The sequence below is a fragment of the Alligator sinensis genome, unplaced genomic scaffold (genome assembly GCF_000455745.1).
Source record: "Alligator sinensis unplaced genomic scaffold, ASM45574v1 scaffold829_1, whole genome shotgun sequence".
NCBI lineage: Eukaryota > Metazoa > Chordata > Crocodylia > Alligatoridae > Alligator > Alligator sinensis.
The window spans coordinates 1,203,265-1,230,103 of record NW_005842399.1 but is presented as its reverse complement, the minus strand read 5'-3'; the positions used below and the strand labels follow the sequence as shown (position 1 = coordinate 1,230,103).

Genomic DNA, 26,839 nt, shown 5'->3' with positions numbered 1-26,839 from the left:
AATTACAGTAGATCTCCTTTTTGTTTCACGCATTTCAACCTCTTCCACTGGTGTCACAATGGTTCAAAAGCTATCATCATTAGAGCATCAGTTTCTTAAAACTCATTCAGATTTCTCTCAATCCCTTCGTTTAATAGAAGCAGCAGACATTTCTGGCTGAAACCCAACTCTGCAACTTGAAAAGCAGGATTTTGTTTTTCAGCATTTATTCTTCCAGGTGGCTTGGGGCTACTTCAGCCCTAGGGATTAAGAACAGGGCAACTGTCCCTCCGTGCTCTCAACACTCTCATTCCTGGCAGCCAAGCGGCACGAAGGAAAAGAAATCAGAGGTGTGAAGCAGAAAAGGGACAAGTAAAGCAGTTACCTGTTATGTCACCACCCACTTGTAATGAACACCCCTGCAAAAATATGGAAGAGACTTCAAGAATCTGAAATTATAACGTTTCTCCATTTACCACCTAGACCATGATCCAAGATGCACACCTTCATTTACTGAAGGCCCAACTACTTAAGACATCTTGGCCTGAACTGGCAACAAGCTATACCTGTATGCAGGGGAAGCCTCACTAATCATTTAAGTGCTCTGGGAAAAAACAACACAAAACATGATTTTGTATGCAAAAATCTCCAATGGTTGTAAATTTATTCAATCTTATATCTTCATACATTTTTTAACTGACCTTCAAATCTTTGGCAAATTAAACATTCTCCTAGAGTGTTTAGAAAAGAAGCATTTAACCGTATGCTAGGGCAAAGAAGTCAAGAACTGAAAAAAGCTAGAAATAAAACGTTAAAAAGGAGAGATTTTTTTTGTTGGTCACTTTTGTCACTTGTCAGCTTGGACAAATAGTACAGAGTAATACAAACCATAAATAAAACTGAATGCCCAAAATGTCTTCAGTTTTAGTAGTTAAAAGTGTTATTAGGGATACAGGTAAGAAAACTTGTTTTTTAAAAATACGTGATTTTCAAACTGACCTTGTCCCTTTAAAATTTTTATAGCCTCTTCAGATCCAATTTGAGGTTTTTATATGGGATAAGTGAAGCTTCTTATGTTCTATAGTAAATGCAAAGCATTTTCTTGGCATGATCTGTAATAATTAATAATATAACAGCATCAATTTCAGAAGCAGCAATGTAGTATCAAGGCATGCATACCTCCATGAATGGAAATTAAACCATGTATATCATGGCAATCTTTAATACATTTCTGTATAGCTCAAGCATTATTTACATTTTCCTCTTTCACCCTCCAAATCCATGACCTTGTCATCCTTTGCAAGGTAACACCAGCATATCCGCTGCGAGAAAACATATGTTCTTTTTTTAATCCAGTAAAGGAGAGCACATTATTCAAGGCCAAACCCAAGGCCAGACTTGTAGCAGTCGGAGAACTCCCCTCACTTCAAACAGTCACCCCAAAAACCCAGACCACTCACGTAACTATTTTCCACAATACAACGTGGAAAAAATGCCGCTGCTTAAAAACAAAAGTAATGTAAGCTTCCTATATAACTAGTTCCTCGCTTCAGTGTCCTCCAAAGAGGTTCCACTTAGAGACTAAGCCAGCTTTAAGTTACTGTAGGAAGCGTTAAAACAAAGATAAAATCATAAATAATTAAGTTTTACTGGATTTCAAAAAAGACTGATACACATTTGATTTTTCACACATCAGCTGTCTTGCAGTATCGCAGCACATCCAGGCACTTTTAAAGAATCTAATTACCACTTAAACATCTTCCATATAAGCCACAGACATTTCAGTTCTTCCTCTAAATATGACCAGGTCTTATTTTCTTCTACAATACAGTAGTATAGACTGAGAAAAATCTTGAAGGAGCAGGAAGCTGCAATTCAGCAGTATGCCATGTTAAGAGATTAAGCAAACAATTTTCTCACTGCCTTGTGCACTTCATTATTAATACAGTAAAAAATAATGAGCATTTACCTGAAGCAATAGATATCAGCAGTAACCAACACAAAAAAGAAATAGAAAATTCAATTCAATTAAATGTGGCTACCCACACTGGCTTTTTGGCACATTCACTAGAAAGTAAATTGGGAACACTGACCACAATCTGAGAGAGAGACAATAAGGCTCTTTGTACATTTTGCTTCTACAACTGCATCAGAGACCACTGAGTTACGTTCCTTCCCTCATCGGCCAGTTTAGGTAATGGCAAGTCGCAATTTCTGCAACCTATTCTCTCTTCCTTACTCTGGAGAAACATTCCTTTCAACCATGAAAAATCTTTAAACCACCATCATGATATGCCTTTCACCACCCAAATGCTCCACACACCACTGCAGAAGAGGAATTGCCTGCTCATCACCAGACCCGATTTCTACCCTCTGCTCTGCCACAGGGTTAGTATGACATTTAAGCACACATTTCCAAGAGGCCTTTCAAGACGCTCAAGTACTTGTATTTTCTACCACTTGGTCTCGAAAAAAATAGCCCTGATTTTTCACAAGTGCTGTGGACAGCTTAAACTGATTTCAAAAGTAATGCTGAATATTTTGAAAACCAAAACCAAGGTACTTCAAATTGAACATGGATAAAGCCAACCAGCAGTCACTTTTGAAAGCACGACTTGTGAAATTTTCCATACTTCTGAAAGAATGTGTCTACACTCTCCCACCTGCAAAAGAGGAGTAATGAATGATTCTTCCTTAATTCATAAGAACATTATAAGGTTAGGTCCACTAATATGTATAACTGCTTGAAAATTATAAGGGAGTCATCCCCCCAAAAAAGATACAAAGCAGATACTTAAATACCAAATGCTTCTTTCAGTTGAGGATTTGAACAAGACACTAAAGTTCTCCATTTTGAATGCTGATGACAGGGATAGTCAAATGTGAACAAGTTCAATTGCAGCTGAGAAAAAAAATGATGAAAAAAAATCAAACAAATAAATAAAAAAAACCCATCAGCATCCACATAACTGAAATTTGAATGTGAAGGTCAACTTAAAAACAGTTGCTTGGAGGCTGGGAGCTTTCCAAGTAAATGTATTTTCCCAAAGTTACTAAACTCTTACTATCATCCATTAACCCAAAAACAAAGCTTGCTTTCCTTCCCTTTCTTGAAGGCACAAAGGACCGTATATGTTAGGAAACTTTTTCCCACTCCACCTCCACCCCTTCCCAGTATTCTGGCTACATATACATACATTCATATAATCTGGAATAATTCTCCCCGGTTTGTTCTTATGGTAGAAAAACTTACTTGGAGCCACATGCACAGACATTCAAATGCCGAGGACCTGAAGAATGGCGAGCTTGCAGCGCTGACACTGCAGCCAGGGCGGCCTCGTGTGCACACTGCAGTATGTTCTGCAGGCTCTCTTAATTTGCCAGGCAACAGATGGCAGCAAGCAGCGCATAGGGCAGCCCTGACTGGCTAACCCAAACTGCCCATGGCCAGCCTGTGTCGTCACTATGTGCAGACATTCACTCTCCCTGGAGAAACTCTCCTGGAAGTGAATTAACCCTGGTTGTTCTGTGATTTTTCTCCTGGAGCGGCCATTTTTACTCTTTTTCTCCCAGAGTGAACATCCATATGTGCGTGGTTTCACCTGAGAGCAGCCGCTCTCCCAGGAGAAACTGAATGTCTGTACAAGGCCTCCGATTCCCCAATACCAACAATGCTGGCAGTTCTAGGGATCTGTGGCGCTTTTAGCACGGCATCATTAACTTCTTCTGGTCTTCCATCATTGCTATCATTTAGGGAGCTGAAACAATGGTGACACCAGTGGAAAATTATGAGTCCTCCCCTTGCCCCCCAAAAGCCTTATCCATAGATACTCCTCATTCCCTCTAACCCATTCTTAACGCTGCCCATTACGGTCTGTAAGAGTGAGGACAGGTAACCTTAAGTTAACTGAGACATCATCACTAACTGAGAACCTCTCAGCTGCAACAGAAACTATTACAAGGCCAGCTTTCCCTAGATTTCAATGAAGTGTTTATTAGCCTTTCATGATAATGAATGTTTCTCAGTAGCCGTGATGCCAGGAAGAAGATCTGCAAACTGTAAAGTTAAATCTGCTCCCAACTCATCTGGCCTGTGCTAGTGCAACCAAGGGCAGGCCATCACTTTCAATAACAGATCCCCCTTGAGAAAGCTGATGTCAGGAGAATCAGGACAGTCTTCTTTCCCCTTTTCTGTATTATCCTTGAAGAACATCGGCACATACAAAGCAGCTATTCTCTCCAAGACTGCCATAGCTTCAGTCAGGCTTGCTTCACCAAGAAGCAACTGAAATGACTTTTCCAATCCTATTTATACCTGGTTGTATGCATAACTGAATTGGAAATATGTAATCTGCTGCATAACTTCTGAAGCATCTCCAACTCTAAAGACAACAGCCCCAGATTTAGCAGGTGCTACTGCAACCAGCCATATTGTGATCAAGACAGATTTGCCAAATGAAACATGGTAGTAATGCTACAAAATATAATGGCAAAAATGACACCCCTACCAGATACAGCTGAGAGTTTGTTTCATGTGTCTTTGTGCAATGGGTCCTAATGCATTATAATTACCAGTACATATCTACGCAGCTATGGTCTTCACTCTCCTTGCAGAGACCAAGCAGACTGCTCTGGTACCCTGCATATTTAAGCAGAGAAATGCTTCTCTTCTTATCCAATTCAATGTATGCCATGTTCTCCAAATAACTTCCATCCACAGACACGCGTTAGCATTTTAAAAATAATGATGTGGTGGAAAGAACTGATGTCCCTTCCTATACTTTTTACATTTCTGCCAACGTTTTTCATTTTGTATCTGGTTGGATACATATCACTAGGAGCTTAAATAGCGATTCCCACCCAGAGTATTGCAGCACCTTAGGGTGTCTTGAGATCCATTCAGGGGTACCATGGGACAACCACACAATTTTAGCACTATTAGGCATGCAAATATGATTCAGAAGATAAACCCATAGATTTCAAAGAGGAATCAATGGTGTCAAAATATTGTGACCTGTTGTGGTCTTTCTGAGTTCTTTGCAACAGAAGAATTGCTCTATTATTATGATACTGTGGTTAAAAAAAGTGAAAACTAAGAGCTGGAATTTTTCAGGGGGTATGCTTGAGTTTGAAAAGGTTGAGAACCACTGCCTTAAAGTATCAAGCTGCTCTGAAGTAATGACCATGCACCAATTATAGCAAAAACAGGTTCTTGAGAGGTTGTAGTCCTGAATAGCAACCATTGCTCCCTATATTCCAAGGAAAAGTTGACCTGTCCCCAATACTCCCCTTCCCCCACCCCACCCTCTCAAAAAAAAAAAAAAAATAAAGGGGGGGGGGAGGAATAAAAATCCTCAACATTTCTCTAAACCCCTGAGGAAAAAAACACTTCACATAGCTAAATAGCCTATATTTCCCCAATTTTGCATCACTTCCCATTCCCACACATGCACAGGTACCTGAGAAGTATTAGAAGTGACTGGTTCAGTGCAATCAATGAATTGAGAATGTATTTTTCTTGTATGCGCATTATTCTTTTATAAACTTTTCTTTTCCTTGTCTTTCTTGTGAGACCTACATTAAATGTAAAAAGTTACTATACATTTTTACACCAAATGTAGTGTTTTACAAACATACGCACATGTTTGTAAGCTCAGGGTTACAGTTTTCAATAATGACCTTAATTCAACCTCTCCATACTTGCATGCATTAAGTGTCTTTCATTCTGTGATCACAGAACAGGCAATGCGACAGACATACAGGTATGTGGTTGTGAGAGGAGGAAGGGAGAAAAGTTACTTACTGTTTGTAAAATGTGAAGTTTTAACTTACTATTTAAGCTAATACCACCTACTACATCACTAACGCAGGAACTGTAGACCAAAACACTAACTACATGTCTCCCAGGGCTAGGGACAGAAATTGCACATGAACCAGTATAAGTGATTGGACACCGGTTCAAATCTGTAACAACAGAAGTTCAGCGCACATAAACTACTTTCAAAATGACCAAAACCGGTTTAAGATAAACCTGGATGGATGTAGTATCAGACTTAACTGATTTAGGTTACATTGGTTTACTGAATTTCTGTCCCAGATCCCCTCTAGATTTACATTAACTCGCAATCCTGCAGAATCCCAGGATGCTTTGCGCGCACACCCCTCCCCCAAGCCCCCTCCCCCTTGCAGATTGGGTGGGCTAGCCTTGGCGCAAGCTGTCTGCTCCAGCCAAGCAGGGAAGCATCATCTGATCCCCCACCCCGAGGTTCAGGCCTGGCCCACTGCAGGCGTGTGGCTGTATTTCTGGAATCAAAAGTGAAAGTCTGTCCATTTGCCGATCGGTTCAATCTACATATCATAGACTAACCTCCAAAGATTGAATCGATTCAGCCTCTGGCTTTTTGACTGCCTGTACTTAGCCCCAGTGCTGATGTCTTACCATGCGGACAGTTCAGCAATACGGCTAACTAACAATTCATTCTACGATAGTTATTGCTCAAGGCAGATGTTCCCAATTGTTTTCTTATTGCCTACCCCCTTCCAGATTTACCAGCTGCCCAAATACCCCTACCAGCATACATTTTATATTTTAGCCCCTTAAATGCCAATTATTATTAAAATGAAATTTAAATCCACCTTTACACAATTTCTCCCACATACCCTCACGGAGATGTCTTGCAGGGGTATGCATAGCACAGTATGGGAACCCCAGGCTTAAGACATTTTTAAAAAATGAAAGATTAAGTAAGACTTTTAAATGGTGCTAGAACGTTTGAAGGCTTGCCCCCGGCAGACAAGACTAAAACAACTGAAAGCCGTGAAAAGTTTACCTGCAAGTTTAATGCTTGGACATGCATAGAACAGATGGCTTTGCAGTATGGAGAGGGACGCATGAAAAAAATCAATGGGAGCAAGGATGCTGCTGTAGCATAACAGCAGCAAGTCGACAGAAGTTGCTGTGACGGCCACAGTGAAGAGCTGCATGCCTTCAAGATGACCACAAGACCAGTAAAATACAAGCTCTGGGTATGGCGTGACTTCCCAGCACATAAGTATGGTTTATTCAGGCTTTCTGGATCGTTCCTCCACCATCTTCGGTGAGTGAACTCACATGCTCGGCACTGGCAGGTTTCCCTTGTCAATTTTGCACCGTGAAATGTGGCGATGAACACCAGCCTCCTACTTTTAGCCTGGCTTTCAGTACGAGTCTGCTGAACGCATGCTGCATGATGAAGGCTCAAAACCATGGAGATGGCACAGACTGCAATTGGGCAGCATTAGCACGCTGTGGGTTTTTTATTTTTTGTTTTTAATTCTGGCAGACGTATTTAATTGGATAGAACACAAACAACATTTGCTGAGGAAAGTTTCCAACTGCATTCTGGAGCCGCCAGGCAGCTGGCTGGTTTCAAACAGAAGTAATGTTTCAGACCTTGAGAACCTGATCAGATGCAATGGGCTTGATCAACAGAGCAGTGGCAAAAAAAACTTAAACACACGTAAAAAGTGGGAGATGGCTCCCACACATAATGGCTACTGCCTTTTTGAAAATAAAACTGCCGACTTCCCAGGCTGCTACAGGTGAATGGCCAATTGTGTAAGTACTCTTAAAAAATAAACTGAGAACTTAATTTGCAGCCTTTGGAAAAGGATGGATGATCACAAAAGCATCCCGTCTAAGGCACATTTTACAAGTATAAAAAAGCTCTCCAAGTAATAGTAGCATGGATGGGAACATCATTTTAGAAGTAGTCCCCACAATAGAAAATAGTGTATAAAAGAAGAGAGTGGAATCTAACTCAGATGGAAGGAGTATTGTGCCCCCTTATGCTGCATCCTATCCCAGATAGAGCAAAGAGTAGCCAAGGACAATGGCAAGAGCTTCCATGCTCCCAGCAAAAAGACACCAAGATTTAAAAAAGGAAGATGATTTAGTGGTTAGGACTCAAGCTCAACCTCCTGCTCTGCCATGGACCTCACGTGTTACCTTAGGCATGTTATTTTGCCCCTCTATGCTTCTGCAAAATGGGGATAATATCACTTCCTTAGCATACAGATCTACTACAAGTAAAAATACACTTGAGGTCATGAGAAAGGCAAATATTATGGTAATGGAGCAATGTAAGGAGGAAGAGAGGAAAAAAACAACAGCACATGAGGTTTTTCTAAAGAATTGTTATGCAAGAAATTATTCAAATTACTGCACCAATGTCCATCAAATGAAGCAGTCTTCATCATGGTCACCACCTTAATCCATTACACAAAGCCAACCAAGTAAACCTATAATCAAGAAGAACAAAACAAAAAGGACAGATTTTATTCACCCATCCTAACCTTCCAGATTCAAGGCAGTCTAAAAAACATGCGGTTCTTATACAATAACAGGACATTATTTCTCGCTGGATTAAACATTACCTATCCAAAAGTCCCAAACAATCCAAATCTATCTTTATAAGTCTGCAGAATTTATGGACAGATTTATAATATTTTTTTTTTATTGAGAGGTTGAAAAAGCTGATTTTTCTCATGTGAGAAAATCACAAATAGACGATTTTTAGACATAAGAAGAATTAGATCTCATCATGAGTGGACAAATACTCTGGTGTATGAGCACTGCGCAATGAACGTGAAATAAAACAGGCTGATGGATTACCCAAGTTCAGTGACAAAACACTGCCTGCATTTTACTAAAGATCTAAACTGAATAAATGCACTAGCTTTCTCAAGTGGACCAAGGTTAAAATGCAGTGCATCTGTGCGGCAATCAACTGTTGTCATGCTTAGTTTGTAAGAGTACTAAAACAAGAAAATAACTTTGCATACACTAACCACGAAGAAAAATTTGCATCTGGTTCCTGAAAGAGCAACAATCAAAAAATTAAGAGAAATGGAATCAAATTAATCATGAACAAGAGATTTCAAAATATAAACTCACTTCTTCTGGACTTACTTTGATTAGTGCACTATGCAAGAATTAAAACAGATCCTGCAAAGTAATTACCAGGCAGCATATTCACATAGGGCTTGGCCTGCCATGACAGCTGCCACTGGTATCGTTCTTCTCGAGAATGCAAATGATTAAGAAAGATTAAATACATACTTTGCTTAAAGACTCTTGATAATGAGTTTTTTCCTCTTTCTAACGGGTGTTTCATGCTGGCAGCTGATGGATCTTGCGTTAAATTGTTTTAATTCGAAACAGCACCATCTGTTGTTAGGATTACCAAACTCAAAAAGGAGGCAAACTAGAGCCCTTCAGAGTGAAGGGAAGACATTGGAAGAAAGAGGCATAAATGCATGTAAAATGAGTACTCCGGCACTACTACGTTCCTGCTGTCAAGTTCTTACTTTGAAAAAAAAAAAGAGTTTGCAAACAATTTCTAGCCACACTGGAACAATCGTTTATTATAAGAGAATTCCCTGTCAACTAGAAACTTAGCAAGGATATAGTTGCACTTAGTGATGTGTCCAAGCTTTTAAACTTCCTTGAAATTCCTGCAACACAAAGTCTGTCTCGTATATTGATCAGTAAAACAAGCAACTGCTTGTAAGAAAAAGAGCAAACACACTGCCAGCCTTTTATGTACAGTTTTAAATGGCCATAGTGTTTCAAATAGCTTTTCAAGGAAAATGGAGAATATTTTTTTTTCAAACTGTGTCAACATCCGTCAAGACAACAAAAAAAAAGAGGGAGAGAGAGAGAAACTCAACACACAAACACAACAGTCTTTAAAGGTACTTTCTGAATTCATAAGCCACAGGGAAATCACAAAGGACCTCCCACCACTCTGATCTGCTCGCTAAGTCTGTGTGCAAACTTTGCCTAGTTCATTATTAATTTAAAAACATATATATTCTTTCCACATTTACTGAAAAGCATGGCCAACACAAGCCATTTGTTTTCCAGGTCTCACACGGTGGCTGACACAGCAAAATGCACAAAAAAAAATGTCAGGTTATCCAAGCAATGCAAGATTCTCTTTGAAAGGCTACTCTAAATAAATGCAGAATAAATGTCCATCAGTCCACTCAAGCACACGCTTAAAATACTACTGTGTGTCAGTGCCCATTTGAAAAGCAGGTAACCAAGGCTTACAGTGAAGCCACAGCCATTTGGATTTCTCTACACTGCACCAGCAAAAGCCAAAAGACCAAAAATTAAAGAAAAGCCAAAATTAAAGAAGCTTCTTTGTGCTTGTTTCTTTATTATATCAGGGATGGGCAAAATAGGGCATGTGGGCAAGAAAGAAAAAGAATGATGATGGTTTTGTGATTTCTACACTTTTTGAAGGGACAGAGAAACTGAATTCAGATTCCCCCCAGAAAATCCTTTGGTGCTTTGTGATACCACTTGCTGTCCCACCAGAATACCTATACTATATTTGCATCTCAGTCTTGCGAGGCCTAGTCTCCCTGGCCACGGCTCTGCTCAGCTGATACAATCTGCTGTCGTGCAGCAATTGTACCCTTCTTGATGGCTGGAGAAATGAATATGGAATGCATTCGGAGCCGTATACAGATGCGGTAACCTTTTAGATAAAAAACACGATCCTGAAACACTACATTTATAAAACATAACAACATGCCAAAGTAGCTTAGTCTCTATGGACAACTGCAGAACACCAAGCTGTCACATAAAACACAACTAGAAAGCTGTTCTTTTGATTCCCTCAAAAGTCCCCACCCACCAAGACTGTCCCACAGTCTCTCCCATCCATCTGCTGCACAGCACCACACTGCAAAACAACAGGACAAAAAGCAGCCTCTGACATTAAATTTCAGTAACTGCATGGATCAACTAGCAACAGCACTGAGCCCGCACCTGTCCTTACAACCTCCCCATTGAAAAGGAGCCATAGCCTTCACTTCCGCAGTCTACGGAGGAAATCCTCCCTTCCGCCTTCAGTCCTCCAAAAGGCAGATAGTTGCGCTTCCTCCCAGCTACTAACTGGCTCCCTCATTTGCAAGAGGAAGCAAACATGTTGACTTGTGCCCTTTAAGCACTGCTGCTGTCGCTAAGTAAGTTAAGAAGTAGACTGCATAAAGCAAAGAGCACCAACCAAAGGTACATTGCCAACTAAGGCATAGCAGCAATTTTGTATCTTCTTCAATCTTCCTGAAATGTGATTAAGCTCAACCTTTAAATCTAGTGGATCTACCAAACAATTCTGCTGAAACAATCTTGTGTGGGATGTAAGAACATGCCCTGTGTATAAGGAGAAAACTTTCAACAGCTTTTTGTCATAGCCACTTTATTTTGCTGGAAAAGTTACCAAGACTTGTCTCGATTGATTTTACTTGCAAGAAAAACACAACATCAAAACTGCAGCATCAGCAGGCACTAAAGGTCTTAGCTTCTTGCAGGATGAATGCAATATCAATAGTTATTAGGACGTATTCATACAAGGTACACAGGAGGAATGGAGAAAAGATGCTAGTAATCTCACTTAATCCTAAAGCAGTCCCAAGTCAGGTTCTTTAGACTGTGGGAAAAAAAAATACCAAGGAAAACTTTAAATATCCTGGAGATTTTCCCAGGCAAAGTGTTGGACCATAACATTCTGACAGTTACAGCAAAAGGAAGGACATTAATATATTAAACAGCTAGAGATCTGTTTGATCCAGAGGAGTCAAATTCCTCCTTTCCCTCACCGCTGAGCAGATAAGCACATTAGGCAAGAGGGCAGTTTTGAGATATTTTGCTGATCTGCAATCTGATCTCTGATACCATCCTACAGCTGCAGTTCTTGCAGGGTCTAGTTTTAATGTACTCTGTGTCTTCCAAGTATGCCTTCTCCTTAAATGACTAGTGTGCTTTACAAGGCGTGTCACAAAAGACAATTCCAGTCCATTCAGTTGATTGAGATGACTCCTCCATCATTTCCACTTCAAAAGCATTATCTGTGATTACAGAAAGATCATTTGTGTTAGTGCCAGCTAGCTATAGTCTCATGACTTGTTAGAATTATCAACGGGTGGTGACAAGACAATGCCACGGGGTGCAGTGGCTAGGAACGTCTCTCTCATTTGACATTTCCATCAAATATATCAGCAAATGAACCTCAGTTGCTTTCAACTAGGGTCAGTCTTTCCTGGGCTGGAGAAACAGCCAGCAGCTTCCAATGACCCAGCTCTTATGAAACACTTCTTCAGTAGCTCTCACAGTATTTTTCTAAGTATTATAACCTTTATTTTAAAGATGGGCAAATGGATGCAGAGGGAGGATAACTTGCCCAACATTGTTCAATAAGCTGGTGACAGAGCTGGGAACTGAACTGTAGCTTTAGGGTCCTACTCTAGTGTCTCATCTACAATGACACTACCACCTCTCCTCTATCATGACCCATTTGTGGTCCTGTGGTCAATAAGTAATGAAATGGTGCTGTTACAAGCAGCTGGAACCATCAGGAAGAAAAGAAAAAAAACATCAAGAAGAATCTGCTAGTCCTGTACATCATGAGAAATCTTGCAAATTTGATTTGCCTGGTTACTACAGGTGACTTTGGAGGATACAGCAGATAACTACACCAAAACAGCATAACCAAAAATTAAATCATCACCTCTGAAAATCTGGGAATGTAAAACTCCGCTCAGAGTAAAAATGAACCATAAGGCAGGCCAAGAAACGTGTTAAATCTCAACGTGACGACAACTGCAGTGAGAACCCTAAATAGAATGCAACTGAAAGCATATGGGTAGGGCAGGGAATGTTAGTCTGATTTTTTTCCAAAAAAGGAGCAATGAAAAGTCTCACTGGCAGGAAAAAAAAAAGATCTAGTCAACCTTGATAGGATAAGTTAACACTAAAAGAACAATTTTTAAGTAAGCGTTCATTTAATGTGAGTTCAAATGTGACATTTCCTCCAAACTAGTTCTTTTAATGCAGGAAAAAGCCAACTTCTGAAATAAGACAGGAGCCCAACAGTTGAGCTGAGAATATTGTGTTTTTCATCACTGAACTGTGTTTCTCCAAGATTAGTAGCAGCCGTCTCTAACTGCATTAGACTAAAACTGGAAACAAACTCTCATAACCCAATATATTTTCTACGCAAAATAATACATTTGATTCAGCTGTTTTATTGTGATGGTCAACCTCCCCACCCAAAAAAAATCCCAGGCAAACTCATAGTCTAAGATTAAAACACTCTCATAGAGCTCCTGATTTAAATAAATAAATAAATAAATAAATATAAAATAAAGAAGTTCTCTTAAGCATCTACAAGTTTGGGGCTTTTACAGTGGAGAAAGTGTCACAGTGCTTGCATTTAAGGTTCTCAAATGCTTTCGGATCATGGTCAACTTAAGACAGAGGCCTTCTTGACAACTGTCTCTCCTGTCCTCGTTCTTCACCTTCCATGTTGCATCTATGGCATATGGTCGTACTATGGACTGTATATTAAAATGTTGTTGAGACCAGTGGAAAGAATTCATTTTAATGCGATGGGTGCGACTGTCAAGACATCATACGATGACATCCGGGTGCAAAACTATACACACGAGCTTTTCAAGACAGGTATTGTCGTGCTTGTGGATGCCCCCAGCGGCATTTTAGGGAATGGCACTGGCACCACCAATTTCAATGGGACTTCATACACAAGAACAGAAGTAATTTTATTGTTTGTAGAAGTAATGTATCGTATTAGTGCACTTTCATAACCTATGATCACATTATTATTCCAGGAGTATTGTATAACATAAATTAAATACACAGTTATATTTTACTCATAGCTTGATATGAATGACTATCATAAAAGCAAGGAATTCACAAGTATGGCCGTCCCTCTCTCCTTAACGGATGATTCTTTTGTCTCCAAATGGTGAGCATTGATCTTGCTACACTGATAGATGCATACTTATAAAATCTAAGCACAATGCGAAAAATGAAAACAAGGTCAAATCTGAAGTCAAGCAATGAGGGTTTTCTTTTCTTATGTAGTGTATGCTTGAATCTTATTAAAGACAGTTTTATGTTTGTACTTCATATTTAAAAAAGGTAACTCTTTTAAGTCATGCTCTGCTTTCCCATCAAAACTACCATTCCTCAAAAACCTTGCTTATAGTGTTCCAACCAAATCTAATGTTACTTTTCAAACAAAATATCGATTCTACTCAATAAGGGTCTTTTAGTTACTTATATCAGATCATCAATGCACAGGCTTTTGAAGAAGAGCTCTTCACAACCTGGATAAGGGCCAAATCATTCTTTATGGGGGTATCATATATGCATATCTAAAAAAACAGGAATTAAAAAAACCCACTCAGACACCAAGCAAAAGTTCAAACACAACGTGACACGTACACTTTGCATTCATTGAAAACAAGTTTCTATGCTTTCATGAAAGAAGATACAACTGTTCTCACCTCGTTTCACACACTTCTCATAGAAACAGCCTTTTGTTTCACAGGACAATCTCTTTTTGTATCACGGAAGATTTTTGGTTGAACAAGAATAAAAGCTTCAGGCAAATTCTTTCCAACAAGCCACTTACCTGCTTCTATAACTGAAGAGTAACTGTCACAAAGTATATCCAATATTTATTCATTTCTCAAGTTTAATGTAAGGTTTGGGCAACCACATTCCACAACCATCTTTGTCATAAAGATGCTAGGCTTATCAAGGAGATTGACCAGCCTTGATGGAAGAACATGGCTGAGAAGCAGAATTATAGTGTCCCCTAAACTGGCCCCACACACAGGTACAGGTTTTGGTTTAAGTAAGATTTTTTTTTTTCAGTCTTTAAACACTTGAGAGCAGTTATAAAAAGGATGGTGTAGAGTAGACTATTCTTTGTGCCCTAGAGGACGGGAAAAGGAGCAAGGGTCTTAAATTACAGCCAAGGAAGTTTAGGCTGGATATTAAGAACTTTCTTACTAAGCAATTAGTTAAGAATTGGAACAACCTGCCTAGGGAAGTTGTAGAATCTCTCATCGTGGGAAGTTTTTTTACGAGCGGTTAGAGCAGACGAGCAGAGAAGGGATTACACTTTGATAACAGAACTGCCCCCTCAACAGCGAGGAATCCCACACACCAAGTGAAATCTTTGCATTCCAAGTATGCAATTATTGCTGAGCACAGAACTGCCGTGCCACTTTCCACGAGTCACAGCACCAAGTATTATCTAATTTGCTGGCCAAAGAAATTACTTGACTATGTACGGAAACATACCTAAAAAAACAAGTTTTCTTCCACCGGTTTTTATGTTATTGGCATAATTTGTAGTATAACTAGTTACCAACACATCATAACTTAGTAAAACTGAAAATAATTTGGTTCAGCCAAATGTGGTTCTGCCAACCAATTTAGCTATTTGGCACAGAGTTTAAGACTACATTTTACAGCTCTGAGAAAAAAAATTAAGATTAGAGACACAACTGCCCTGCTGCATAATAAGACAACAAGGAAAAAGCTCATTAAAACATCTAACAGGAGTAACAATACTGGGAAACAGTGCAGGGAGGGGAATCATTTAAATAGAATTGTATATGAAGGGCATAAGAAGTTAGCAAAATTCATTTCCACGCAAATAAAAGTATGAAACTTCCGGCCTTGTGTCACTTATTTCGTAACACGACAGCACTTGCATTCTCCAATATCTTTTATCCGAGATGTCAGAGTTTTACGAACACCTCCAATTTACCTCTAAGAACCGCAAGACGATCCCCAAGTTCAGAGATGAAAAAACTGAGGCATATAAATGTTTCTATCTGTAAGCTCAAAAGGGGTGTTTTTAAAGGATCTGAGCAACAAGTCATGTTATCCCCCAAATGACTAAAAATGTAGAGTACAGGGAGCCAAATGGCAGGGCTAAACCTCGGTATTTCCCTCTCAACACGAGCTCAGGGATGTTCATTTATACCTTACGGAAGTGGTTCTCAACCTTTTTTGGACCAGGACCCATTTGTAAACATCAAGCGGCCAGTCCTGACCCGGTGCCCCTCACTCCCGGCCCACTGTCTCCTGCCACCAGCCCCCCACTGCGTGGGGTAGGGGGTGGGTGTATGGGATGGAGGGGGAACTGCAAGAGAAAAGACACAGTTTCTCACATTTTTCCCATTGAAAGCAGAATCCATTTTTAAAGTTTGTTCACGACCCTGTCATATATTCTTGAGACCCACTTTTGGGTCGTGATCCATGGGTTGAGAAACGCTGCCTTAGAGGACACATTTAGGGGTCACAGACGTTACTGTCTTTTCCTCTGAACTGCTGGACATATTCTACTTGCCTTCCCAGGTTTGGAAAGAGTTACTTAAGTATGTCCATGTAACCATTAATCCCCAAAGACAGAAGGGATGAATAAAAGGAAGCTCTTGTAGCTGTACGTAAGCAGAGTCTCACTAAGAATATCCCCACAGGAGACCCACAATCTCAGAAACAGCAGAAGTGAGCAAATGGATGCTTCCCTTGAGATCAACTGTTTTAATAAGTTTCTTCAATTCACCTGTCTTTCCTGCAATGAAAAACCTGCAAAGGATAGTCTGCTTCTAATGAGACGGGAAATCCACCGGGATGGTGGTAACCAACTCTTCACAGAACTGTGGCTCTGGACCATCCTTATCGTCTTGCTGGTACAAGTCTGGATATGACCCATGAGAAAACATAAGGAAGCCACCCAGGAAGGGAGAGAGATGAAACCCCTCCTAAACGAAAGCTGCTACCAACACTCGTAGCACTCTTGTAAACTTCCCCAGTGCTGCTGCATAATGCCCTGCACATCACAGAAGGCATCCCTGGAAAAGGCATCCTTTATCAAAGTCACAAAATCCCTTTTGTTGATGACAGCCAGTGTGGATTTAAAGGTTTCCATTGTCACTTGGCGTGTGTGTGTGTGGGTGTGTGTGTGTGTGTGTGTGTGTGTATTGAAACACTTGGGAGTTAAAAATTGCTTTGCAGCCTTCAACATTTTGGTCTGAGGACTGGAGACAACATGGAACAAATGCCTTTTCACCTCTGTAGAGGCCAAAGCCTATCCTTTCCTCTATATGCAGAAAAACTAGGGCACTTGTATGCATGTCTGGTCTCGTTTTCCCCAGGGACAAATGCCTAGGCTGTGTAAAACTATTTTTTTTTTTTTAAGTTCAACGGGACTATCTTTGTAACACTGTCTGCCTATGTTAGACCCACTTGCGCTGGAGCACTAACAGTGTCAGCTGAGAATTGACTTTTTTTTTTGTATTTTTATTTCTGTTGGCCTAATGCCTCAATAGCTTTTGTGCCCAAAAGAGGGAGCTGAGGTAATGGTTGCTTCAACGTGCCTGCCTAAGAAGGGCCTGCACAGTGAGGAGTCCACCCTCTTAGGTAAGAATTAGAAACAAGTAACCTCCAGGGCTTGTCTCCGTAAGCAGGGAAAGCTGGCTCCCACGTGGTCTCGGGGCTGACCTAACCACAATGAGTCCACGCTCAGCCCCAGGACTGCACCAGAGAGTCAACAAGCACCCAGGGAACACCAAATGGGCGACCCCAGGCAGGTGCTCCTGGGGTCTCCGAGGTCTGATCCTGCTCAACTCACAATGGGAATTCCCAGGGTATGGAGGATGGAGCCCCTAAAGCCCCAGAAGTGGCTGCCAGGGGAGACCGGAGAGCATCAGCAATTGCAGGCTAACCACACTCTACTGCCAGAAACCTAACAGACATCTGCCGCCAGAAAATGGCACAAATTGATACCATGTGCATCACGGCCACAAATCTGGAGCTGCTGTGGTACAACACGGGAACTGAGTTCTGCTTTCTTGGCCTTTGTGTTGCCATAAAAGTATTTATGGTAGCACAAAAGCAACATGTTTCAAGCCAATATTCAAAACATTTCTGCTCAAAAAAGCCGGGTTTTTACTTTTTGGTTTTGCTTTTTATTACTCCCACAGACACACTTTTTTTGTGCTACACTAAGGATGCAAGGGGGCTTCTGCAAAGTCCTGTGTGCTCAAGGGAGATTCCATTTTCAGTTCGCTACATTTGTCAATTGCTATAAATTAATTTTCTTCTGCTCTAGGATACAAGGATGATCAAGGCACAACTTGCACCACACGGTTCTGTAACCGTGCACAGCTTAGCTCAAAATTTGGTTTTAATAAGACACAGATTTAAAGGTGTGTTAACCAACTTCACAAGAGCACTGCACTGTGCAAAGTTCCAGTGGAGAGAGAATGGAAGAGTGGGTGCTGACTTGCAGATGGCAAAATTTAGCCAGCCATACAGGGCCCCAGCAGAAGGAGAAAGGGAGCAAAAGTGAGTAAAAGGGAGTGGACAGAAGTGTTCTGATGGGAATAGAGCAACATCAATCATATCCCCCCCGACGTGGGATAATAGCTAGGACATTAATACTTATCAGAAGCACATAAACAACGCTCATTAGAAAATAAAGGTGTTTCAAAGCATTCAATAATCTTCAGTGGCTGACAAGGTGGCTATGATTTATAATGCAGCGTATACTGATGTATCACTTTTCATAATTAGGGAAAGTGAGAATGGTAAGGCTTATGGCACTCTTAATCACAGCCCTGAAAAAATACTGTAGCATTTGAGAAACACAGGGCACAGCAATAAAACAACAAATGCATAAGCAATGTATACTGTTCATTGGCAGCCTCAAATTTTATATGAATTATTTTAAGGGATCAGAATTTTTAAAAAAAGTCCTTCTTCCTTGTACAGATGTAGCACTGCTTTTGCCTAGAGTGCCTTACTGAGCATTATTAATGTTATTCACTTGGTGGGGGAGGGAATAGATGTTTAAAAGTAAAACGGGGGCAGGGGCATAAGTCAAGGATTCCTGGATAATTCCCTTGAATCTTTAACATGACAGAATTGCTTGTCTTCACCATTTTCTTACCCAAATATAAGACCAAGCTTAATTTACCAAGAAAGGCAGATGCATATCAACTGACCAGTGCAAGGGTCTAAATCTGGCACAGCAAGGCAATTTTGTAACACAAATCCCACCAACCCCTCACCTCAAGGGTGTTGCTAGCAGGAGCAAAATAACAATGATCATTTTGCTGGGTTCTTGAGGGCAGTACTTTGGAGTCATCTGCCCAAGCAGGATCCTCTAATGTTGACAGGGGAGAGTTTCCACAGTCCTGAGTAGAGAGAGGTAGTTAGCCAGGTTAGTCTGAAGTCAGACAGAAGGAAAGGAAGAAAAATATGGAGATGAGGAAGATGCTAAGCACAGGACAGACAGGATGAGCTCATGGCAGCAGATCACCGGTCAGGATTAAGCATGGGTCTTTGCTCCTCAGACTAAGAATGGAGTATGCTGAAAAGGCAGCATACTTGGCCCTCCATGGGCCTCACTACTCAACAGCAACTACGTAAGGCCCAGTATTATGGTCCCCACAGGAATGCCTGCCCAGCCTTCTTCAGCCAACAGCAACTGTCTCTTGCCTTGGCTGGGGAATAAAACTGGAACCTTAAAGAAATCCCACCACATGCCCCCTCCATCTCAAAAAAACAGAGGATTAAAAAGACTCAAATAAAAAGGGGAAGAATCAACTAGAAACAAATAATACAAACTCCAAAAGCATAACGGGGGAAGAGGGAAGCAGAAAGAGAAAGGATAATGATGAAATTAAAAGGAAAATTAGAGAGAGGAGCAAAGGCGATTTGTTTTAGGGACAGGGAACAAATGACAACGATGAAGTGCTGGTTGGTTCAGTTATTACAATCAGCCCTAAGAACCTGAGCCTGCAATGGTAACCAAAAGCAAACAGGAAATAATGCCCCATCACTACCCTGCTTTGTACTTTTCTAGTTTAAGGAAGAAACCTTCCACCTTCAACAAACAGAAAAAGAAAATAGGAACTGTCATACTGGATCAGACCAGTGATGCATCCAATTTGGCATCCTGTCTCCAAAAGTTGCTGATATCAGGAAATTCAGAGGAAAGTACAAGAAACCTCACCGTGAATGACCAGTCCATAGAGGAAGATCCTTCCTCGTTCCAAGGCGGCTTGTGATTATTTTATTTTCCTGAAACATGAGCATTCACATCCCTTATAAATATTAAATCCTGTAATGTAACTGCAAACATTACTCATATGCATGGCTAAAGGCATTTTTTTAAATGGCATTTTAAACAAATAAAAATACCTCTCTCTCTCGAATTCAAACGTTCAACACGACATTCTTACAAACGCTGTATTGGAGTTCTTCTCGAGCACATTCTACAAGATGCCATAACATTCATTTCTAAACCAGTGTTGTTGCCATAATATTCTCTCCCACAGTACACACAAATTTTTAAAAAAATCCACTGAATAACTACTACAGAGCATCTGTAAAGAATCAGCATGGTGCTTAGCTGAGAGACTGCCTCCAGTTTAAAAGATAATTTGTGGTAATTATCTTCTCAGGTTGATACTGGATAGTTAGATTAGATATATTAAATGAATCAAAGAGCAAGTCTACTGGCAAGGACCAAAAAGTCACTGGTCTTAAGGTCCCCCTGCAGTCAGCTCTGAGACAGCATCTTGGAGAACACAAAATATGAACCGACAGGTTCCTGCGCGCAAAGAAAAAAGCACAGTGGTGCTCACGTAACAAAAGCATGGTATCTGTGGGATATCAAGGCGTCTACTGAGCTGCAACAATAGCATTTATTACCCAGAATACATTATACTCACCATTAGAGGATACACAAACCTTAATGTTAAAATAAACCCCAGGAAGGCACGGCAACCCTGTGTTACAGCTACCATTAACTAACACTTATTGTTGCTTAAACATTACAACACAGGTGGTTCCTCTAGCAGACGATCCCAAAAATAACTGGCTAATGAAACCTTGCAGAGATGGTTCCTACTTTTCAGTAAAAAGAACCAAAGTATTTATAGCAGGTCACATGTTTAGCAAGTATAAATGAAGCAAATATTAACCAATGCTCTGAAGCAGGGCTGGCCAACTTCAGAGCAGCTGAGGGCTGCCCACCACATAGGCTGTGTGCTGCGCTGACCATGCAGGCTGCCTGAAACCCTGCCATGAGCAGTGTGAGCCCCTACAAACTTGCCATGCAAGCCCCCTGCTGCTACCTACCACCACGCAGGCAATCCACCCACAAGTATTGTGCGAGCCCCCTCCTTGCTTCCACAGTCCCCCCGCCCCACTTTGTCATCCCCACTGTTCCCACCAATGCACAGACAATCCTCACCCACTAATGCTGCATGAATACCATGAGCCTCCCACCCAAGCTTCTCCGATTGGCACTGCTGGGCAAGCAGCAAACTCACCCCACTGTGCTGCCAGCCTGAGCAATGGGAGCGGGAGTGGCCAGGTAGGAGCCCAAGTGCCACACATTAACCTAATGGGGCAGATTTGCCTGCAGGCCAACAGTTGGCCAGCTCTAATCTGAACCATACTGTTCCCCAACATTCAATGAGAAAAGGTTCATTTAAGTAGCAGCTTTTGCTTTTAGTGACTTTTCTCCTGCTAGGAATCTCCAGCTGAATACACTGTCCTGCTGAGCAGAAACACGTCCCTGCTCTTTTCAAGCATAGCCACTGCCTATCCTACCCTCTGAAACATATACTCCCTTTTGCTTTAATTACTACCAGATGCCAAAAGTGACAATATTTTGTACTCATATACACCTCTCTGTTGAATGTCCCAGAGGGCTTCACATAGATCAATTCAGCCTTGATCCCAATGAAGAAGGCAGGTAAAGATTTGCAGGACAAAAGTTGGTTGCTGTCTACAATACAGCGAGTCAATGGTAGAATGAAGAACAGATGCCAGAAGTCCTAATATGTAGGTCTCCTGAGCAACCCACTAGAAAATACCCCTTCCCAAAGAAACGATGACCATAACTGGCATCATTTTTCTACTCTATTTGCCTCTCTACTCCTCAACTACCCAGTGGGATTTAAAAAAAAAAATGTTAAAGACTAATAAATATTGCACTGTACACAGCAGCTGGCAACTTCTGCTGTTCTTCTGGATGATCATCACAGTAGTCTTCTTTAATATAGTTTCCTCCTGCTTTTAGCTAGCCTTTGAAAACATGGTGACTCTCCAGGAAGTTTCTTTGTCCTCCTCATGCACATCCCCAAATCATCCCCAGGTATAAACATTTGTATGGCCTTCCTTCCATGCGTCCCAGTAGGACCGAAATATTATTAATATAAAAAAGGGCATTGTTTCAGGCTGCCAGCCAAATGAACATTAGTGACCACCTAGACAGTACTTGGCATCTATACAGGGTTTCTATCCAAGGCTTTCAATGCACTTGACACACATATAGACCCAAAACTCTCCCGGGAAGGAGGTTAAGTATTATTTATACATAACAAAACTGGAGGCAGAGAAAAATGAAGCAAGTTGCCCAAGATTGCAAGGAAAAATAATATGGTAGTCAGGAAGAGAATCCAAGTGCCCCAGCTCCTAATTTTGTGCCCTTAGCACAAAACCACACCATGCGCTTTAACTTCTACTGCCGTTACTGTCACCTGCTTCTCCAGTGACTGCACTATCCATTCCAAGGACCTGCCAACACAAGAAAATAACACTAGAGGAACAACTCCTTTGCAGCAGTTGTGCTGGGCTATTATATTCTAGCTTCCCTGCATGGATATACTCCACACTGTGGAAGGAAATTAAACTAAACTGCTAAAAGGCACTGCTAGTATCGAATAAAAACATCCCAACAGGGTGCTAAAGCTGAATACTCACTGCATTTTAATTCAAACTCTACGGGGGGGTTTGCAGTAGCTTCCTGCTGGCAGACAAGCCTTAAGTTTCGATCATGTCAACTCTTTTCCAGTAACAAGCTCTTCTCTAAACCATCCCTCCTGCTCAAAGTACACCAAGGTCCTAAATCCTACTTGTGACATGACCATTACTACTTAAACCAGCAAATGCAGGTCCTCAAGAGTAACCTTCAAAAGCACTTGGCTTCAGCAGTTGGCTACTAGATGGTCAAGCTATCACAACACGGTTTTTTTCTCAATGCGCCATACACATGCATCATCCAGCTGATATTATGATAGGCTTGAAAGGAAAAATCTTTTCCCCATTTGAATGAATGAATCTCAGCAAAAAAGCTGGATTTCCCTGCAACAGCATATCAAAATATTACAACACTGCATTTTTATAGGATAAAGTCCCTAAAGGACAAAATCTTGGCCATCTGCCTGAATTTCCAAGGAACTGCCAACATGATAATTCAGTTACATTGTCCATGCTACTGTAAAACCGCATTAAATTCAAAATGTTTGAGCGCATCCAGCAATTAAAATTAATGTTCCTTGGAATGAGTGCTTCACTTTACAATCAAGATGAAAAAATTACTTCAGCAATGTTCCTCTCCTATTACAGTTAACATTTAATGGCATTTTATTGCCGTTAAACCCAATATTTGTGTCTAATCAATACCAAGCAACCAAGGGCAGTCTAACAAGTCTGGAATTTCTCTACAAGTCTCTATTGATTTCATTTTTGAGGCCTACAACAAAGAAATTGCACAAATAATTGATCAAGAAACCTATCACAGTAATTTAATAAACAAAGAAGGAATATGTAATCTCTTGTTTCTTAAGTGTAAGAAAATCATTTTAACTCCATTAATGGTAATTCACTTAAAAGCCAGATCTCTGAATTTCTGTGAAAGATGGATAAAATAACACTAAGAAGCAACTGATTTAAAAGCAAACATATTAACTCTCTTGGGCCCAACAAATAGATGACAGCTACATTTTCTCCCTTGTTGCATTTACCTCTACACTCTGGATTAGCACATCTAGGGTTTAAAAAGTGAATTCATAAAACTTTGTACTTATACACCATTCCTCATTTAAGCATTCGTAAGGCTTAGTCATTACTACTAAAGTCTGCAAGACTTCTCTCCCCTTTATACAGACAGGTAAACCAAGCAGTTAATTTCCTCCAAAGCATATAACCTGTCAACAAATGACTGAGGATACCTGATTTAAAGTCTCTAATTATTATATTTACATCAGCAGCCCTTTTTAATATCATCTTGATCCTATTCTAAGCAAAACTACTACCACCGACATACAACCTACCCACTCCGCCATATACACGTGTACATGCAAGAATGACAATTTGCAAGTGTCACTGAGCTAAACAGAGAAAGCTCCATGTAAACAGTACAAAATAGTGAAATATCTTTACAATTAAAATTGACAGACATACATTAAGTAACTTTCCTCTTGAATACGACAGCATTTAAATACATTTTGTACTACTGAATGCCTACAGAAAGTTGGAAAAACTAACTTGAACATGTGTTCCCATTTATTGCTAGGGAAGAAAAAAGTTCCTACTGTACAAGGCCTTCATTTGGTTTGTGCAATAGGAATTTTGTTAATGGCAAGATTAATTTTAACCGCTTAGGAACTATGCTTAAGTTCACTGCTGCTGAAGGGCAGCCATATCATTCCTTCCGTAGAGCAAGAAAAGCAGTTGCTGGGAATCACTTAATGACAGCGCCCTTTAACATTAATTTCAAATAAAACAGCAAAGTTCCCTAACAGATTATTGGCTTCAGAGAGGTCAAATCGTGAGCAGTAGGTACCTCAAAGTGTCCCTGTAAGATAAGAAGCGTTTGCCCTACCCATACTGGTCACCTACCCTTATGGACTTGCTGTACATTTACCCTTGCACAGGAATCAACGAGAACACCTTAACAGACATTGCCTCGGGCATGCACAGGGCTAGGGCACAAAAAATGACACACCAAGGGCAAAGAGAACGGATGAGTATATAGTACAAGCAATAACCTCACAGAAGCAGCAGACAACAGAACAAAAGTTGTATCCAATTCAAACAGTTAGGTACATCGAGTGCTCAGAGGTCATTTATTCCAATCTCAAACATTGCTACAGTTGGCAGGATGGACAGTCTATCACAAGCTTTCACAGATTAAAAATTAAATTAGCCCTAGAAGTCCTGTATCCAATATCATTTTGTGTATGAATTACAATACCAATTTTAATTGCGCAGTGACCCACTTTTTTCTGTAAGCCCTCTGCCTCACTCTGTGCGTACATCAGACAGCAAGCAAGTCAAGATGTCTTAGTGAACGGTGCTGTTACCCATAGGCCACTGGACTCATTTGCAGCAGGAAATGAGACGTGCTCAATAATTAGGAGAGGGATGTACGGTGCTACGGTTAAGGAAGGAGCCTGAAATACAAGAAAACCTAGCTCCACTACCGGTTCTGTCATGGGACAATGTCAGGTAAGTCACTTACATAAAGAATTACAGTGATGGCTACTAATTATTCATTTTCTGGATAGTTAATTTGAGGTGCCTGAAAAAGAGAGAGAGAAAGAGAGAGGGGTTAGGTAGGAGTGCTGAGCACTCGATTCCTCCTAAAGTCCATGGAAGCTGCAGGTGTTCTCAGCTTCTGAACATAAATTAATCTAGTCAGAAGCATACACTTTGTAGCATTTGGTGCAGAAATCTCACTGTTCCTCAGTACTCTACATGTACTTCAACCCTACTTCAGAGGAATGTTGTATAGGAAAATCCATTAATGTTTGAGAGACTTCGGTACTACAATGCCTAACACAATGGAAAAGGCCATGAAGACATTGCATATGCAGCGCAGCATTTGGCTGGCATGGAGTAAATAAAGTATGCGATTACACAATAAATGGACAGAACTGAGTATTAAGAGAGTCGCTTCAATCTGAGCATCCTGCATCTTACACCATGAACAAGGCAATGGTGCTAAAGACAAACTGGACTGATCAATTAAGCCACCCCAGAACACCACCCTTTTTTAATCGATGCGTTAATATTGCACGGGCAACTCTCATTCTAGCATTTGCTAACTTTTGAGTGCCTGCCTTGGGTAAATTAATGTAATTTTAATATTTTTGTACAGAAAACATATAAGACACAAAATAATCAGTATTGGGCAGTATTTCAGTCTAATTTAATGAGTGACTTTTGACCAACTCCTCAAGTCAAATGTATAATTGAGGGATTATCTCCCATAATACCTTTCTGTGAGTTCTCACATAATGCAGAAAATGCACAGATAACAAGAAAATAACTAAATGTCATCCAGCAGGTCAAATGCTAAATAACAAAAGAAAAAAAAAAAAAAAAATCGGGCCACAAACACACGTCAGGCCCCTAACCAACTTTATTGTAACCTTAAATTGCTAAACTGTTTGAAAGACCAAGCAAAGTACAAAAACGCAATTGCTCAGATGCACACAATTACTGAAACAGGAAATGCTGTATTATCATTAGCAGAAGAGCTCAATGAGAATTAAAAGATTATCTTCTGGCTCCAAGGAGCTCCCTGTTTTACCAACAATACTTAGATCCAATCAGCGCTTCTCCTACAGGAAAATAGCTCATTGTTTTCTTGTTATCCAACATCCATCTCCAATATTACATTAGAATGTACATGAGGGCCCATTTGGGAAATAATACTTCAGTTGTAATTAGGAACTTGGTTTCTATTCTTAAATAAATGAAAATGAAATCATTATATAAATTAGACTTAAATACTAAATAATGGAGACATTACAGGTCTCCAAGTGCTCTACAACCAGCAATTAACCCAATTTATACATATGACTTTTCCCAGTACTTACAGCAAGATCTCATTTAACCAAAGTGGATGAAAAACCATTTAGTCCTTCCTCGACTTATGTTTATACCAACTAAAGCTTGTAAGCTCTGTCAGACAACACCTGTAAAAGTAAAGTTCCTTCACAGCTGTATGTGTGGGTAATTAATACATTTGACAAGCTGTTTTGTGCTCCCAAACAGCTGTTTCTATTACGTGGACAATTTTACAGCCTGCAAAACCAGTGGATAAACTTCAGTAAGTAAATATCAAGATAGCAGGTGTTAATAAATAATGAGAGCTGCCAGAAGAACCTTCTGTAG

At 40.4% G+C, this 26,839-nt stretch overlaps 1 protein-coding gene across 3 annotated transcripts in view; it reads right to left on the bottom strand.

Annotated features, from left to right (window-relative positions):
• Positions 1-26,839, bottom strand: part of MED27 (mediator complex subunit 27) — a 148,327-nt gene that overhangs the window by 113,218 nt on the left and 8,270 nt on the right. For 2 of the 3 annotated variants that reach the window (XR_003095525.1, XM_025211303.1), the window contains exon 3: positions 18,928-19,053. The exons of the other annotated variant lie outside the window; for it this stretch is intronic. Coding sequence is in view for 1 of the 2 variants with exons in the window: in XM_025211303.1 (XP_025067088.1) it covers positions 18,928-19,053 (126 nt within the window). In the remaining variant the exon portion in view is untranslated. The remainder of the gene's footprint in view (positions 1-18,927; positions 19,054-26,839) is intronic. 3 annotated transcript variants of the gene reach the window in all.